Source organism: Balaenoptera musculus, chromosome 13 (genome assembly GCF_009873245.2).
Source record: "Balaenoptera musculus isolate JJ_BM4_2016_0621 chromosome 13, mBalMus1.pri.v3, whole genome shotgun sequence".
Classification (NCBI taxonomy): Eukaryota; Metazoa; Chordata; class Mammalia; order Artiodactyla; family Balaenopteridae; genus Balaenoptera; species Balaenoptera musculus.
This window is the reverse complement of record NC_045797.1, coordinates 43,760,335-43,779,456: the sequence shown is the minus strand read 5'-3', so window position 1 is coordinate 43,779,456 and position 19,122 is coordinate 43,760,335. Positions and strand designations below refer to the sequence as shown.

Below are 19,122 nucleotides of genomic sequence, written 5' to 3'. Positions count from 1 at the left end.
GTTTAATGGGTAAAGAAAAGTCTTTTCAACAAATGGTGCTAGGAAAACTGGATATCCACATGCAAAAGAATGAATTTGGACCCCTATCTCACACCAAACAAAAAATTAACTCATAGTAGACCATAGACCTAAATGAATAAAACTCTTAGAAGAAAACATAGGCTCTTAAGTTAGGCAAAGGTTTCTTAAGATACAAAACCAAAAGCACAGTCATAAAAAAAGAAGATCGGTAAATGGGACTTCATCAAAATTAAAAACTTTTGCACCTCAAAAAAACACCAACAAGAGGGACTTCCCTGGCAGTCCGGCAGTTGGGACTTCGCCTTCCAGTGCAGGGGGTAGGGGTTCGATCCCTGGTAAAGGAGCTAAGATCCCACATGCCTCGTGGCCAAAACATAAAATGGAGGCAATATTGTAACAAATTCAATAAAGACTTTAAAAATGGTCCACATCAAAAAAAATTAAAAATAAACAAACAAATAAACAACAACAAAAAAAACCACCAACAAGAAAGCAAAAATGCAATCCACAGACTAGAAGAAAATATTTGCATATCATCTATCTGATAAGGGATCTTTACCTGGAATTAAAAAGAGCACTTGCAACTCAATAATAAAAACACAAATAAAACAATTATCAAATGGGCAAAGAATAGACAATTCTCCAAAGAAGATAAAATGGCCAACAGGCACATGAAAAGATGCTCAACATTGTTAGTCATTAGCGATATGCAAATTAAAACCATAATGAGGGAAAAAAAACAAACAATGAGATACCATTTCACACAGATTAGAAAGGCTTTAATCAAAAAGATAGACATTAGGGGCTTCCCTGGTGGTACAGTGGTTGAGAATCTGCCTGCTAATGCAGGGGACATGGGTTTGAGCCCTGGTCTGGGATGATCCCACATGCCGTGGAGCGACTAGGCCCGTGAGCCACAATTACTGAGCCTGCGCGTCTGGAGCCTGTGCTCCGCAACAAGAGAGGCCGCGATAATGGGAGGCCTGCGCACCGCGATGAAGAGTGGTCCCCACTTGCTGCAACTAGAGAAAGCCCTCGCACAGAAACGAAGACCCAACACAGCCATAAATAAATAAATAAAAATTAAAAAAAAAAAAAAAAAAGACAGACATTAACAAGTATTGGTAAGGATGTGGAGAAATGAGAACTCATACACTGGTGGTGGAAATGGAAAATAGTGCAAACAGTTTAGCAGTTCCTCAAAGTATTAACATAGAGTTTCCATATAACCCAGAAATTCTTTTTTATTTATTGTTTGTTTGTTTGTTTGGCTGTGCCAGGTCTTAGTTGTGGCAGGCAGGATCTTTGTTGCCACACGTGGGATCTTCATTGCGGCCTGTAGGATCTTTAGTTGCAGTACACAGGATTTTTAGTTGCAGCACACAGGATTTTTAGTTGCAGCATGCAAACTCTTAGTTGCAGCATGTGGGATCTAGTTCCCTGACCAGGGATCGAACCCAGGCCCCCTGCACTGGGAGCTCAGAGTCTTAGCCATTGGACCACCAGGGAAGTCCCTAACCCTTTTGAAAGAATTCTGCTCCTAGGTATCTATCCAAGAAAAATAAAAACATATCCACACAAAAACTTGTACAGAAATGCTCAGTTACACTATTCATAATAACCAAAAAGTAGAAACAACCCAAATGACCATAAACTGATGAATGGATAAACAAAATACAGTACATCCATACAATGGAATATTATTTCACCATAAAAAGGAATGAACTACTGATATATGCTATGGCGTGAATGAACCTCAAAAACATTAAGCTAAGTGAAAGAAGCCAGTCACAAAAGACTATTGTATTATCATATTTATATGAAAGGTCCAGAATAAGCAAATCTATACAGACAGCAAGTAGATTAGTGGTTACCCAGGGTTTGGAAGAGAAGCAATAGAGAATGAGGAGTTAATTGGTACAAGGTTTCTTTTTTTGGAATAATGAAAATGTTCTAAAATTAAATTTTGGTAATGGTTATACAACTCTGTAATTATAATAAGTCTATTAAATTTTGTGGCATTTTCCCCACATATGCCATATGCATATGCCAATTTAAACCTCAGACTTATGAAAGTTACTGTTTAACACCCAAAATGCCCAGTGTCAGCATTCATGATATAAGAATACTTTTGCAGTGTAACACGATCTGATAATCACTCAGTTATTAAATTGTAAATAATTGGGATGGTTTCTTGACTTCAAGTCCACTGAATAAAAACTATAAAATTACACTCTGTGTTACCGTGCACTAGGATCAAATACTGAAAACTGTGCGGGCAAAAATATGAGACACGCCCATTTGCACACAATTCATAGTCATGCAATCTCTATTAATACATATGTTTATATACACTATGTGTAGACAACAGATTTTCTGTGTTTAGGTAAAAGCAAAAAGAATGTTTTTGTTCAAATTGCTGAATTTAAAGGTATTTTTAAGAAATTTATTTAAAACAAGCTGTATATATTTGACATCAAGAATTTCCACTTAGAACTAAGATAAGACTAATTAATCTCTATATTTGTAAGCTACATTGAGTATACCTCCCCTTTATGTATACCCCTGCATTTCCTTCTGAGCTTCTCATCTTTTAAAAATGCATCTTAGTTTTAAAATAAAAGAATATTTTGTGATTCTCAGAAACACTCAGTAAGTACCACCAGTCTAGTATTGGTGAACTTCTCAGAATAAAATCCACATACCTAGAAAATGAATAAAAGTTGGCTGTTTTCCAATTTCACTGGTAATTATATTTATTTAAGCATTAATTGCAAGCACTGAGTTTTACTGAAACTTGCAATCCATACTTTGAGCAGACCAAGTCAAAGGGAGAAGAGAAATAAACTCAGGAATATACTAATATCACTTAAAAAAAATTTTTTTTTAAGTTTTAAATTTTTTTAATCACTTTTAATTTATGCTAAATTCAGAGCATATCCAAAGAAAGAGTTCCTGGGTATTTGTAAGATGTCTGAAACTTCTGAGTAAAAATTAAACTTTTTTTTTTTTTTTTAAGAATTTTTATTTATTTATTTATTAGCTTTATCACTTATCTGTCAATCAACCAGCCTTCTTTTTTTTTAAAATTTATTTATTATTTATTTATTATTTATTTTTGGCTGTATTGGGTCTTCGTTTCAGTGCGAGGGCTTTCTCTAGTTGTGGCAAGCGGGGGCCACTCTTCATCGCAATGCGCGGGCCTCTCACTATCACGGCCTCTCTTGCTGCGGAGCACAGGCTCCAGACGCGCAGGCTCAGTAGTTGTGGCTCACGGGCCCAGCCGCTCTGCGGCATGTGGGATCTTCCCAGACCAGGGCTCGAACCGGTGTCCCCTGCATTGGCAGGCAGATTCTCAACCGCTGCGCCACCAGGGAAGCCCCCAAAATTAAACATTTTAACATTTAAAATTAAACATCAATGTCAAAAAAAACCACAAACAACCTGAACACTAAAAACTACAAAATATTGCTAAAAGAAATTTTAAAAGACCTAAAAAAAAATGGAGAGATATACCATATTTAAGGGTTCACTGGATCAGAAAATTCAATACTGTTCAGTGTCTGTTCTCCCTAAGTTGAACTACAGAGTCAGTGCAATGCCCAGCAGGTCTTTTTGTAGAAATTTACAAGCTGATTTCAAAAATTTAAACAGAAATACGAAAGACCTAAAATAGCCAAACCAAATCTGATAAAGAACAGAGTTCGAAGACTAACACTATCTGATTTCAAGACTTACTATAAAGCTACAGTAATCAAGACAGTGTAGTATAGGCATCAAGATAAATAAATAGATCAATGAAATAGAACAGACCTATGGACAACTGATTTTCAACAAAGGTACAAAGGCAATTCAGTGGAGAAAGTCTTTTTAATAAATTATCCCCGAATAACTGAATAGCTATCAGCAAAAAAATAAACTTTGACCCATACCTCACACCATATATAAAAATTAACTCAGGGTCTTCCTTGGTGGTGCAGTGGTTGAGAATCCGCCTGCCAATGCAGGGGACACGGGTTCGAGCCCTGGTCTGGGAAGATCCCACATGCCACGGAGCAACTGGGCCCGTGAGCCACAACTACTGAGCCTGCGCGTCTGGAGCCTGTGCTCCGCAACAAGAGAGGCCGCGATAGTGAGAGGCCTGCGCACCGCGATGAAGAGTGGCCCCCGCTTGCCACAACTAGAGAAAGCCCTTGCACAGAAACAAAGACCTAACACAGCCAAAAATAAAAATACATAAATTAAAAAAACAACAACAACAACAACAAAAAAAAAAACTGGGTCATCTTTAAAAAAAAAAAAAAATTAACTCAAACTGGATCATAGACCTAAATGTAAACCTAAAACTATAAAATCCTTAGGGAAAAAAAAAAATAGGAGAAAAATCTCTGCAGATTAAGCACAGATTTCTTAGGTACGACACTAAAATCTCAATCCCTAAACGAAAAAAACTCATAAATTAGATTTCAACAAATTAAAGACTTCTACTCTTAGAAAGACACTGTTAAGAGAATGAAAAGACAAGCCACAAACTGGGAGGAAATATTTGCATCATATATCTGGTAAAGGATTTTTATTCATAGAATGGAACACTACTCAGCAATAAAAAAGAATGAATTATTGAAAGATGCAATAACATGGATGAATTTCAAAATAATTAGGCTAAGTGCAAGAAATCAGTCAAAAAAGGATACCTACTATATGATTCCATTTATATAAAATTCTCAAAAATGCAAACTAATCTTTGGTGACTGAAAGCAGATTAGTAGTTGCCTGGGGACTGGAGGCAAGCTCTGGGAGACCAGTGCGAGGGGTGGGGAGTAGTGGGAGGGAGGGATCACTGGGGGAATGAGGGAACTTTTGGAGGATACATATGTCAAAACCTAACAAACTGTACATTTTATGTACAATTTAGTGTATGTATGTCAACTCACCACAACAAAGCTGTTTTTTAAAGGAAGTGGAGCAAATCTGATAAAATATTAACATTTATTAAATCTTGATAGTGAGTACATGGCTGTTATTTATGTTTCTCACACTTTTCTGTATACTTGAAATATTTCATAATTTAATTTGGAAAACCTAATCAAACCCCTTAATGTTACAGGTAAGGAAACTGAGTAAATGGTAGATCTTGTTTCCCAGTTCAATACTCTTCCCATTCTATCAGGAAAAAAAAAAGTATAATTAGCATACATATGTAAGGTTCAGAGAGAAATGCTTACCCTTAAATTTACTCACTGTCCCAATGTTTTGAAGAATTCTTCTAGGACTGTTTGCTGCAAAATAAACTGCCTTTTCATATTCCCCAAGTGAGATTAATTCATTGAACCTACAGCCAGTGCATTTCATTATATATTAGTACACAAAAAAAGTAAAGAAAAGTGATTAGAAATGTCTAATACAGACTAAACATAGTAGCATAGTAATACAGAAAAGCACCTCTAATAAATTACAACTAGATTCATTCACTCTGTGAGATATTCTTTCACTTCCTTCCCTAATATTGTTTTTTGTAGCCTCAGAATAAGACTCACCTGCCAGGTGACTTGAACCTGATCCTGTACCTTATTCCTAAAGTGCTGAGAGCAAGCCATAGAAAGAGCAACTGAATTTATTCAGTTGAAAGAACTTCAACTGAATTTATAATGAGCTCAGATTTTTTTTCTCTCATATCATCTCCAGAAGAAAAGGGGAACCAGGGGAAAGAAGGGCAATCTGCTTAAAGGCTCAGCCTAGGGGAAATATTAATTGCACACAAAGGCTGCCAAGTTGAAGATCAAGAAGTGTCCTTGGTATTCAGAAGCCTTAGTTGCTCTGATAGGAATCAGACTCCCAACTAAATGTGAGACTAATACAAGAAGAAAAGATAATGGTTCAGATAACTTAAGCTTCTACTCCTCTTCCTAGGGCAAAACATCTCCAACTCAGTCCTTATTCACAATTAATAAAACTATGGCAAACAGGATTTAAAGAGTGTTGCAAATGAATGTGGAACCCCAGAGGAGAAAAACACCAAAGTAACATTAAGCAAAATACATAAAACTTTTAACCTCAACCAGGGTTTTTCTCTCATATCTGAAGCTGATAGACTTAGAGAAGCATAGGGTGTAAGGAAATAATCCAGGCTTTGGTGCCCCTCAAAATGATCTTTACCCCTTTTTTGTACCATATCAACAAGCAAATCAACAGTTGAAAACTGTTTAACATAGAAGACTAGGAATATTACATATGTTCACTACATACTGGCCTCATAGCCTATGAATTAACCTCTTAAAGAATAAAGTCTTAGATCTCTAAGCCTCTACTATAAAATATATATAATAATTTAATAAGTATTAGGAGGAAATATGCCTTCCTAATATGTCATAGGATGGAAATAATGAGAAGAAAAGGACTAAGTTGGCTAGGATAATCTGACACAAGAAGGTCAGAAAAAAATAAATAAAAAATATAAAATATAAAAATAAAACTTAACACTACAATCCACCTATATCCTCTGAAAAATCTCCTAGACTATCAATCTGGTATTTTTTCCACAAAGAATCTATTTTTTAAAATTCTAGCTTATTTTCTAATTTGTCTACCAGAGTAGAATTTTAAAATACAAAAGCTAGAGACTACAGCTCAAAAAGATGCTAAATAAATATTAAATAAATGCTATAATATCTTAACAAGGACCATCAAAAAGCTTTTAAAATATTTGCCTTTCAACGTAGTATAGCAAAATTTCAGTTTCTTTTGCCTTGCCTGGGTCATCTTCAAGTAGTTCTTCAACAATGTCTTGTTCACCTGTAAATATTGAAAGCACCACTGGATGACATTTAAGGTTATCAATCAATAGAAAATAACAAACATATAAATGTTTAATACCAACAACTTAATGCTATAGTTTCTAATAGCACCAACCTCTTCCTAAACTGAGTAGCTTCCCCATCCCTTTCTTCCTTATTTTCAGGTACATTTTCAGGTATTCTCTCCTTGGCTAACCAAGTCTACTCTTTACCAATTATTTGTCAGCTGTTGAAGGAAGAAGCCCACAGGGTATCAGAGACCTAACAGAAGTAAGTACATTTTTATTTTCTTTAAACTCAGCCTAGGAAAATCCCCATTCTTTAGCTTTCTGGGGAAAAATAAAATGTTTTCCATTATTCATGTTAATTAAAAATATAGATCATTTACCGTGTAAATCTTTATTGTTCTGAATGTGCTCCATGAAGTCTTGAAGTGATCTGCTCATATCAGATTTTACCCACAAAGTAAGTGCCTGTGAAATAATCTGCAGTCTTTGATGACTATAAAGATAAAAAACATTAACAATATACTGAACCTAAAATCAAATAGTGGAATATCAAAATAAACACAAATAAAAGCTTCAAACTGTAAAAAATATATATTCAACTTTCATACCGAAACTGTAATTCATTGTTCAGATTTTCAGCTAAATCTCGCCGTTCTAACACCACTATCATTTCCTCATCTAAATCTGCCTTCCTCTGAGCTGGTAAATATTTTTTTGACATAAGTTGCTCAATTTCTGCATATTTATCTTCAAGATGTTTCAAGTATTTAGTGAGAGCATCTAAACTGACAGATTCTTGGAGAGTCATGCCTAAGGGAAAAGGGAACAAATCAAACAAGCCAAGCCATGTGTGGGACTCTTGTGCTCAAACAGCAAGTCTTAGCACAATAGGTCAGATGGTTGACTACGTTAAGAAATAATTAAGAAATTGTAGCATGCACTTGAAGATTATTGAACATAAACAGAATTAGCATACATTTCTAAATGGCTGGTAGTTTTAAACAAATCATCAATGAAGACTTAGTGAAGACTGATTGTCCAAACCTTAACATTTTAAGAAAAAAAAATTTAATGACCGCATCACCACATCTTGCAAACCCCTAAATATCAATCTTATTCAGTAACACCAAGAATTTCTGCCTAATAATTCAGGATTCCTGTTCAATGATTTTTCCCTAACCAAACCTTCCATTAGTCTACTACAACTAACCCCAGGGTAATCTGTTTATTCTCTCCAATGCAAAGTGTATAAATGCTTGCCAAATCTTCAGTCTTTTCTCCCTTGTTCATTGTCCCCTCTATTCATTATTCATAACTACCCCCCACATACACACACACTTCAAATGACTTTCATTCTCATTCAGACCAATTGCTGCCTTTAAAGGCACACCTCAAAATTCTCGTCAAGAAACCCCCCTGGATTAACCCTAATCAATTTCAATCATTCCCTTACACCCTGAATCCCTTCAGCATTTAATCAATTTGTCAGCTATTTTGTACTTATTCATATGTATCTTATTTGTAGTCTGCTAGTCATAATTTTATACTTGAAAGTGAATCTAGTCCCTGCTTCAACCAATCATAGGATGATCATTCAACCTCAGTTAAAATCCTCTGGTGTGGGGTAGCTCATTATCTCAAGACATAGCTTCTTCCACTGAAACCAAATCTGACTTCCTAAAATTTCCACTTATTGATTCTGCCTCTGGATAAACACTAGTTGGAATTTTGAAAAGTTTTGAATACAGTTATCTATTCTCAAAGTCTTTCTTTACTCCAGGATGTATATTTGCAATTCCTCTAACCATTCATCATACAAATCTCTCAATATTCTGGAGGAATTCCAGGATATACTCCAATTTCTTAAAATGTGGCTTGGCTGAAAATGAGGAACCAGTGAACGCTGACATCAATGTGAATCAACAATATTCACCAGAATTTAACGTACCACAGTTTTTTCACATATTCCATGGGTTCTCAAACTTTATAAAATGCATCAGAATAACCTGGAGAACCTGTTAAACCACTGACTGCTGGGCTCCACCACCCGACCCCGACTCCCATCCCTGGAATTTCTGACAGAGTAAATCTGCAGTGGAACCAAAACATTTGCATTTCTAACAAGTTCCCAGGTAATGATGATGTTGATGAAGGAACCACACTTTAAGAGCCACTGTACTATACTTTATATAATCCAGCCAGACTGGAACTCTTTTAATCGTTTAGGGTTGTTTAAGTTTTCTCATTCCCTTGTATGTACCTAGAGGCCAGACTAAAGCTGTTTGTAAAGTCTGGCTAAAGTCCTGGTATACTTGGAAGATATATACATGGTAACACATATATATTAATTTGTGTAACTGGAAACAGTTGGAATTTCTCTCAAATATTTTAAACAAAATACTGTACCTGGAATAGGTTTTGAAGGATCTTTGCAGAATATACAATATTGTTCTTTTGTGTCATACTCTGCCCTAAGTTGTTTCATTTCATCTATTTGCAATTGAATCTTTGAGGAATTATTTTCAATAAGCCTCATCCTGAAAAACAGAAAGGCTTTTTTATGTTTCTTTCAATGAATTATTTAATCATACAATTCAAAGTAAAACAGGTTAAATTATTACTTTAATTTGGCTAATTATCATTTTGTACCGTTATGAACGTAGACGGAAGTTTACAAAAAAATGCCTAGGAAGTTAACTAACCTCACAAGTGAGGAACAATTTTCTTGCAAAGTATCAGTAAAATCTTATACTGCCTATGATTCGTAACCTTATTGGAAATTTGTAAGTGTTAAACATAATAATCTGGCCACAAAATACTACGTCTATTCCCTTTAGTTGAAAATTACCTTTGCAATTTAAAAATTACTTTTGTTAAGTAATCGTATTAGTTTCCTGTGGCTGCTATAACAAATTACCACAAACTTGGTGGCTTAAAACAGCAGAAATCCGTTCTTTCACAGTTCTGGAGGCCAGAAGTCCAGTATTAGTATCACTGGGCCAAAATTTGTGTTTTCAGGATTGTGCTTCCTCTAGAAGCTCTAGGGGAGCTTCCTTGCCTCCTCCATTCCTTGCCTCCTCCAGCTTCCGAGGGCTGCTGGCCTTCTGTGGCTGCATCACTTCAATCTCTGCCCCTGAGGTCATGATGCTTTCTCCCCGTGTGTCTGTGTCAATGCTCCCTCTACCTCTCTGTATAAGGACACTTGTGATGGTATTTTGGACCCACCTGGATAATCCAAGATAATCTCCCTAGCTCAAGATCCTTAATGTAATCATATCTGCAAAGACCCTTTTTCCAAATAAAGTAACATTTCCAGGATTAGGACCTATTTCTTTGGGGACCATTATTCAGCCTACTCTATTAATTTTGATTTTAGAGCTAGAGGAATGATAGCATTTTGAGATAAAAGTGAGTTCATCCAGAAATGGAGGTTTTAAAGACCAAGAAGTAAATAAAAACTTCTTTTAAGCATTATTTGAAATTTACTTCCTAGTTTATCACCAATATTTTGGTCCAGGGAGGAAATAATAGATTAAAATCAGTTAGCTACATAAATGTTACAGGGTTTTTGGCAAATTAAAAACAAGTTTGTCAGTAGATAACCGCTACCCAAGTCTGATTACTATATAGAGTTCTTGGTAACTACAGATGGCTCAGAGTAGGAGCTTGCAGTATTTATGAAAGAGGGACTGTGGAAATAAAATATCCTTGGCTTTCATCCAAATAGTTATGCTTTAGGAAGAAAGACGTGTTAAAAGTAAACAGACTTTCGAAAAAATTGAAAGCAGGGACTCAAACAGATACTTGTACACGAATGTTCATGGTGGCACAAGTCACAATAGCCAAAGGTGGAAAAAACTCAAGTACCCATCAACTGATAAGTAGATGAAATATGGTACATACATACAATGGAATATTATTCAGCCATAAAAAGGAATTAAGCTCCAATACATGCTACAACATGGATGAGAAGGTATCCAGTCATTGCTCCTATCCATAGCTACTTTTATGATCTCTTTATCTTTGACAATTTCACTACAGTAAATCTAGTTGAGTATTTCTTATTACTTACAATGGGATTCTTTGGTCTTCCAGAATCTGTGAATTGGTATCTTTCACCAGTTCTAGAAAATTCTCAGCCATGTTCTCTTCAAATATTGTCTCTGTCCCATATTCTCTTCTCTTTGAGTTGTGATTAGACATAATAATATAACTTTCTCACTCTGTCCTCCATGTCTTTTTTTATAATAGCTTTATGGAAATATAGTTCGTATACCTTAAAATTCACCCTTGTAAAGTATACAATTCAGTGAATTTTAGCATATTCAAAGAGTTGTGCAAATACTACCATTTCTAGTTCCAGAACATTTCATCACCCCCAAAATAAGCCCTGGACCTGTTAGCAGTCTGCTAAGCAGAAGGCAATTTTCCATGCAGTCCTCAAAGGTGGAGCAGTTTACCTCTTGTTCACTCTTCAAGGGTGCAGCCCTTTATCATCCCAGCTTTATATGGGGAGGATTTCCCAGTAGACTACACCCCTTGGGCAGATAGATCCTGGGCTCTGTCTTTTGTACCCCTGTGCCACAGACTAAAAACTAAAGCTTACGGTCACTAGTTTTTTTTTTGTTTTTTTTTTTTGTTTTTTTTTTCCTCTGAGGCATTTTATTTGCACGTTATGTATTACATCCCTAGAAAAAGAATCCAAGGATTTTCCCTCCTGTGTGTTTTCGTCTTGCTTCTTCATGGTCCATGATGCCAGCTGAGGTTGTCAGTACAATGAAACCAAACTGACGGGACGGGAGCAGGTTATTCTGCCATTTTTCTAGATCTTTGAGTTGCACATCAAACCTGGGGCTGATCACTCCACACTTATTTAGCCTGCCTGTGAGGTTCACAACAATTTTCCCAGCCCTGTGATCATCGATGATTTCAAATTCGCCAATGTAACCATGCTTCATCATCACAGTGAGAAACCTGACGATGACTTTGGAGCACGGCCTAATAAGAACCTGGCGTTTGCCTCTCTTTTCGGCATTGTTGATACTCTTGAGAGCATCAGCCAGGACATTCATGCGCACCATTATGGCGGCACGGAAAGATGGCGGAAAGACGGTCACTAGTTTTAATAAACGCTTTCAGGGTCAAAGAAGCTTTAGTGCTTCTCTATCTTTTGTCTTCTGTTATGATTTTGCCTTAATATTTCTGTCACTACCCTGTCAGCTTCCTGTTACTTTTGGAAAAAAATTTTTTTATCATCTTATGTAGCATATTGCCCCAATAGGAAGATCTATCCCAACATCTAGCAAGCCACATTACCAGAAATGGAGGTCAAATTTTACATAACTTTCCAGGTTGACTTGAAATTATCTATAAGAATAATTTACCCATCAATTACCAAATGGAACACTGAAAAACTGAGACTACTTAACAAGAGTGAGCATTTTATCCTCTCCCACTAGGTTGTTTACCTTTGTGCATCAGAGCATTAAGTGCTCTATTTCAGATGGTAATCATGAAATTGTACTATTAAACCTTCCATGCAAGAAATCACCTGGAGCAATTATCTGTATCCTTCATTTTATGATACTACAATGTGCCTCCAATTATCCTAAGAGATATTATAAAATTCTCAAACAGAATTAGTATTATTTTTCAAGTAAAAATATAGTAATTTCAATAGGAAGGGTAACATAAAAACATGGCTTTAAAATAAAATTGAAATTGAAAAAGACTAAGAACCACTGGTTATAGTTACAATGGCTAGTTAATATAACCAAGTAACAATTATCACCTTTTGGGCTACTTACTAATATACTTACTTTGCTTGAAGTTGAGTTATTCTTTTCCTATGATATACCAATGCTGTGGGCTCTCCTGCCAAAACTTTAAGTTTTCCATGAAGATAAAATGCAGTTCTTCGGCTTTTCTTTATTGTCTCAATAAAGGCATCGTATTCTTTTTTGATTGAAGTAAGAATGGATTTGTATGCAGTGACATACTCTATTACCTAAAATATGATTTTTCTAGAAATGGATCAAAAGACTTGCAAATATATAGATTTTTTTTTAATGAAACATGATGGGCAATTAGAAATCTAAAATTTTACAAATTTGAGCTTGCATTCATATGCAAATACCACTGACTATTAAAGACAGTTAATTGTTACTGAATATATGCTCTTTGTGAATCATTACAATTCTGTGAGCTTAAATATGAGGAAAAAAAAAAAAAACACATGTTTTTTGCTCTACTAGGAATTAACACATACATTATATGAGGTCAGATAAAACCAATACCAGATCTAATTATCCCAATTCTGGATCTCTTAAATACTATTACATATCGTCCCTCATTACCTCCAAGTCTAGTCTCTGACTTCATTCAGACCTTAAAATCCTGGACTCCCTTCACTTCCCTGTTTTTCTAACCCATCTGCTCCTACTAGCTGATCAATACTCTCAATTACCAAACTGCATTTCTAATCCCAAGATGTCAAGTGCAACTGGAGAAAACCCTTCATACCTTACATTCATAGTTTACAATGGTGTTTAAGTACATAATGTCTCTGGAATGATAATGGAAGAGAATAGAAACCTACAGAGAAGGAAAGGAAAACAGAAACATACAGAGAAGGAAACCTACATAATATCTCTGGATCGATAATAGAATAAAATAGAAACCTACAGAGAAGGAAAGGGAAGTAGGGTCTAAGATGAGAAGGACCAGACTTTCCACTGTATACTCTTCTTATTGGTTCTTTTACTTTTCTTTTTTTTTTTTTTCCTGGTTAATCTTGTGTAGGCATTACCCATACAAAAAAACAATAACTAAGGAGCACTTTAAAGAAGTTGAAAAACAAAAAGTTAAAAATAATTTATGGTTGCCAAATTCTGCTCACAAGGATTTCAGAAGGTGTCAAGGCATATAAAGAATAGACGTGATCAATCCACAGTTTTCTCTGAAAGATACAATTACGCTTTCTACCCTTACTACATCTCTAGTCTCTGGTATACCGCACTGTTAGCTAGAAAATACCTAGAAAAAATTATCCAGGAAGACATCTGGTCTATCAAGAAATGGTATAAGGAGGGGAGTTCCCTGGTGGTCTAGTGGTTAGGATTCGACGCTTTCACTGCCGTGGCCCGGGTTCAATTCCTGGTAGAGGAACTGAGATCCTGCAAGCTATGCAGCCAAAAAAAAAAAATGGTATAAGGAGATAACTGATCGATGCCAAGCACCAGGAAAGGATATCTGAATGGGAGATACTGGTCATCTTTTTGACATGACCGACCATACTACCTATCCACCCAAAGGACTGCCACCCAGCAACTTTCAATAAAATAGAAATCATTCATCTGTGGTCTTCCAAATTAAATACCCCACGGTTCCTGGCCATCCTCCACTCCACAAGCCTCTATGATGTGCTGCAACAGTTCAAGACAACTCAGATATGTTAATGGATAGAAAACAGACTTGTAGTAACATCACGATCAGCTCCCACATGGGTTTGCTAGAAGAAGTAGATTTCAGAACACCCATAGGAATCTTTAAGAATGCACAGAAAATGCATTAAAGTAAAGGAGGGAAACTTGTATGCCAGAGGTAGAACAGTTTTGCTAGGTCCACAAAATATTTTAAAATTTAGGAAATTTCACCCAAAACCCAAATTTTCAGCTTCTCTTGAAAACTGAAAAATCTACCAACGTGGAACCCCCATTCCTTAATGGCAGTAATCAGCTGGAGCTTTAGATTGGACTGGTTTTTCATTTTACCACAGTCCCCATGATTCCTTATTCTGTTAAAGCCAGTCCACTTAACTCTTTTATATGACCTTCTTGGCCTCTAGGGATTCAAGTTTCAGACTCCGGTATTAAGGTTTCCATTAACCGCCCCCCCCAAAACAGAGCCATCCTTACCAGGTACAGGGATCTGAGGGAGAAGAGGAATGGTATCCATTCCACCTCAGCACCTACACACGAATATACACGATTTGTACAACACGCTACCAGGATGCAAAAGGCCAGTCAATTTCCGGAGTCCAATTACCTCCATAATTCACCCATATCTGTTGAAGCTCACTCTTCCTAGCTTTGGTTTTCTTTGCTTACTAAGTCCTTGGCTCTCTCTGCAACGTACCCTCAACTCTTGTTACACAGCCTCAGGTCCTCCTTGCTTTGATTTAGGCGTGGTTCTCTAGGCCAAATCCTCTATCTTTGATTTTAAACAGAATTTGGTATTTGTTTTCTGGTTCTAAGTACTCAGAGATGCAAGCTGACACTTTCATCTTTTGCCCAACCAGATCCTTCCAAGAGAGAAGGAAGATTAGAGAAGGCAGGCATTAATAGTTTATTAACAATCAAATGTGTTAGAATAACATGAAAATGGAAAGGCAGATTATCTTATTGAGAAGCTAGAATAAAAGTTTCTCTAAGTACCAAATGATTTCTACTTCAGATTCCCCTCTCAGTCCTGAAGAATAGGATACTTCACAATGTACAAATGTACAATTTATAACTGTACAATGTACAAACAGTCCAAATGGAAATCCTGGGGGGTAGGGAGAAAAGGACTAAAGATACAGAAATTATCTTTTATTTAATCCCATGTCTTTTCTCTAAGAATTAAATTTACCAAAGTTCCTCCAAAATGACTTCACTATAACTATACTAATTTAAAGCAGAGAGCTCTTCATGTAAGAAAACTTCTGACAAGTGTTAGCATTTGGACATGCAAAGATAAGTATGTTACAATTATAACTTTCCTTTGCTGATTTCACACAAGTAGAGTCTCAGCATGATTCCTGATATTTATAAAACCTATTCAATACACTACCTTCACTACCTTTAAACATTCACCTAATACATTCCTTAATGACTAAAACACCAAAACAATTTCATTGATCATAACAACTTATAAAATGAAGCTAACCTGCCAGTGTACCAGTTCCAAAAGACAGATTTTCCAGATGACTTAAAAGGAAGAAAAGATTTTTTTTTCCGTTTTATACTTTTATGGATATGCATCAATTTTCTTAATTCCACTTGTAGGTATATATCACTACTTTGTGTTCACTTTTCCTTAGAGTGAGGCACGATATTTTTATTTAGAGGAGAAATAAGACTCAGTGTGTAATGTTTAAAATTTAAACAAAACACTGAGTTCCTATTTTGCCTATGGCTGTTTTACTCAGAGACCAATAGTTTACAGAAGTCTTCACACAAGTAATTACTTCTTCTAGGTAAGGAGGAAAGAGTTCTGACTTCACTGATTTTACTGTCAGGGCATCTTACGTGGGTAAAAAAAAAAGTGAGATAAAAAAATGAGGATCGGTGGCCATATTGCAATTGTTTTTAAGGAAAAGCAGGTATTTCTAAAACCTTGAAAAGCAAAATCAAATGTTACATAAAGCCGCAGCATTTTCTGATCTCCATATTTCCAACATTCAGTGCAGTTAAACCCCTTGTTTACCATGCCTATCTAGACCTCTAATCTACAAGGAGTCTCAATTTAATATGCTAGATCAAATCTAAACCAAGATTTTAATTATACCACAAACCAACCCAAAACGACAAAGAACTACCAGGTTCGTGCTTACAGCCCAATTCCTAACAAATCAGATAATGATTCGAGATGGAAGGTCAAAATGATATTAGAGGGCACAGCTAGGTTGTTGTTCAAAAACTGATAGCCTGCACTTAAGCTACAATAACTGAAACACTCATTAACTGTCTAGTAATATAAATCCAGCATTGCATTTTCCCCATTCATCCCTTTCTGACAAATTGGATGAACTTCTCAAAACTGACAAATGGAATGTACTCAAACAAGCAGTGGTGTTACTAAGGCAGGAATATTAGTTGTCAAGATAGACCATTTCTACTACATAAAAACTCTGTTGTCTTAAAGCATTATGATACCTTATCAAAAACGTTTCGGTATATGATGTAATATTCATCAGCAGGTCCTTTCTCATTACAGCCCACTCTTTCAGTTTCTGTAATTATGTATCTTTGCATTCTTTCCAAAAATTCCTTGTCACTTCTACTAATGATAGGAGGGAGAACTGCATGTTTATTTATTTCTTGGACGGACATATGTCACAGTCTGCACACCTGTTCACCAGAGAAAAGTCTTGACTTGCTTTTGCAACAAAGCCAAGACTTTGATAAGCCTGAAAGAAAAAGACCATCAATTAATCTAAAGCTTAAAATAAATTAAGTCAAATATTGATCTAAATAAAACGTCTATTTGTTTCAGAAAAAAAAAGTCTCATGGATCTCTGAAATAAATATTTCAACCTATGAATTAAAAGGTCTGATCATTCTACTACCATGTGCTATACTATACCTCTGGGATAGAATACCAGTCAATAAAGAACTCATTTCTTACTAAACAAGTATATGTATCATATGATTGAATGGTTTCTTTAACTCAACACTTTCTAACAGGTTTATTAGCATTTTATTTGTTTCATGTGGGAAAACTAGTTTGGAGGCCTCCTGATGAAGCAAACAAGGTCAAATACTCCTCTACGCATGTACCTACCTGGCCCAGTCACAGTTATCTAACACACAATAGCTATAAATAATTCATGAATTTATTTTTATGATGAATTTTATTATAATTCTTATCTTTACTATGAACGTACTAACTGAAAAGTAAGAAGTCAGGACTTCTGCTAAAATCTGTACATCAGTGATGTCAAAGATAACAAACTGTACCTTTCTGAGTGAGGTTTTCAAGCAGCTATATTTCACTGCTCTTTTAGTAAAGAATTATTATCCAACTAGAGTTGGATACAAAAGTTGGTTCCTGAGATCTAGTCACATCAACATTAAACAGAACCCATGATTTGCTTAAAAATGTGTGGCAAGGTAAAACATTGTAACTCCCCTCATTCCCATCACAGAAGTTTATACTCATGGTATAAGATTTGGAAAATATAAACCAAATTTGGAAAATTAATGAACAACCAAAAATCATCCAGAATCCCACCACCAAAAAATAATGACTACTTAATGTGGTGTATTTCCTTCCAATGCTTATAATTATAAAAACTAGGATCACACTCTATACTCAGTTTTGTATCCTATTTTTTTCACTTAATATTAAAAGCAGTTTTCCATGTTGTTAAATATTATAGTTTTCAAAAACATGACTTCTAATGATTGCATAGTACTTCATGGTATGATACACAATAACTTACTTAACCATTCCCCACCTGTTGGATATTTTCACTATTATAAATAATGCTGTGAAGAATAAATGCCTAAATCAATTTTACCGTGTTTTGGCAATATAATTGATACTTAGTTATCTAAAATAACATATATGGCCAATAAATACTGCCCATAAGCCACATATTGGAGGAAGGAGACACCAAAATAATTTCAAAGTTTAAAAGACCTAATTTATCTTTATATTGATGAACTGGATAATGAGAAATCAATTTATAAGTGAACATAAAGTAGTTCCAACAAAGCAATAATCCATAAATGGATCAACAGTTTTCCCAAATAAGAAATCAATTTCTTTGTTCATTCATTCAACCAATATTTACTGAGTGTCTATTAAGTGCCAGGCATTGTTTTATAGCTAGAGATTCAGCATTCCCCATTACCCTTCCCCACTCCAGTGCATAATACAGTTATAAATAAGATAAGTCCCTGGCTCCTTGGAGCTTACGATCTATTAAGGGAGACAGACTATAAATAATGTAATTTCTGGGAATTCCCTGGCGGTCCAGTGGTTAGGGCTCAGCGCTTTCATTGCCGTGGACCCAGTTCAATCCCAGGTCGGGGAACTAAGATTTTGCAAGCCGAGCAGCGCAGATGGGGAAAAAAAAAAAAAATGTAATTTCAGATAGTAAAAGATAAAAGTCAAAGGAGGAAGGAATGGGTGTGATCGCTGGGGAATGGGTGGTCACATCTGAACACCAGTGGCTTCCTATTACCCTTAGGATAAAATCCAATTTCCTTTCCTTAGTCTATGAATGCCCTATAGGAACCAGGGACTTTTTCTCTGACCAAATCTAGTCTTCTCATGCCCCTGTCCTCCTCATAACCCCCATCCACTCCTATAAACTTGCTCTCTTACCTGAGGGTCTTGCATAATTCTCTCCCCATCCCTGCATTCCCTTCCCGCATCCTCACCACTCTCCTCCTCCATAAGATACACACAGTACTTCCACTCTCATTTACTTGGCTTTGATTTATTTTTCAGATCTCAGCCTATACAGCTCCAGGAAAGCTGCCCTGGATTCCCTTAAATTTGATCAAGTGCCACTGCTATGTTCTCCC

The 19,122-nt window shown here is 35.9% G+C and overlaps 2 protein-coding genes across 5 annotated transcripts in view; both read right to left on the bottom strand.

Annotated features, from left to right (window-relative positions):
- Positions 1–19,122, bottom strand: part of CLHC1 (clathrin heavy chain linker domain containing 1) — a 37,758-nt gene that overhangs the window by 15,511 nt on the left and 3,125 nt on the right. The window contains exons 1-8 of one of the 4 annotated variants that reach the window (XM_036873963.1): positions 17,545–17,609; positions 16,741–16,994; positions 12,643–12,830; positions 9,230–9,360; positions 7,432–7,633; positions 7,204–7,316; positions 6,729–6,813; positions 5,247–5,353 (exon numbers count right to left, since the gene is read on the bottom strand). In XM_036873963.1, coding sequence (XP_036729858.1) covers positions 5,247–5,353; positions 6,729–6,813; positions 7,204–7,316; positions 7,432–7,633; positions 9,230–9,360; positions 12,643–12,830; positions 16,741–16,917 — 1,003 coding nt within the window. In that variant the 5' untranslated portion in view covers positions 16,918–16,994; positions 17,545–17,609. Of the gene's footprint in view, positions 1–5,246; positions 5,354–6,728; positions 6,814–7,203; positions 7,317–7,431; positions 7,634–9,229; positions 9,361–10,895; positions 10,936–12,642; positions 12,831–16,740; positions 16,995–17,544; positions 17,610–19,122 lie in introns of those variants that run through there. The other 3 variants (XM_036873962.1, XM_036873966.1, XM_036873964.1) reach the window with 3 other exon arrangements.
- On the bottom strand, positions 11,463–11,932 carry LOC118906425 (40S ribosomal protein S15a). The gene has a single exon (XM_036873967.1). It carries the CDS (start codon positions 11,902–11,904, stop codon positions 11,512–11,514), a length of 393 nt encoding a protein of 130 aa, XP_036729862.1. The 5' UTR covers positions 11,905–11,932; the 3' UTR covers positions 11,463–11,511.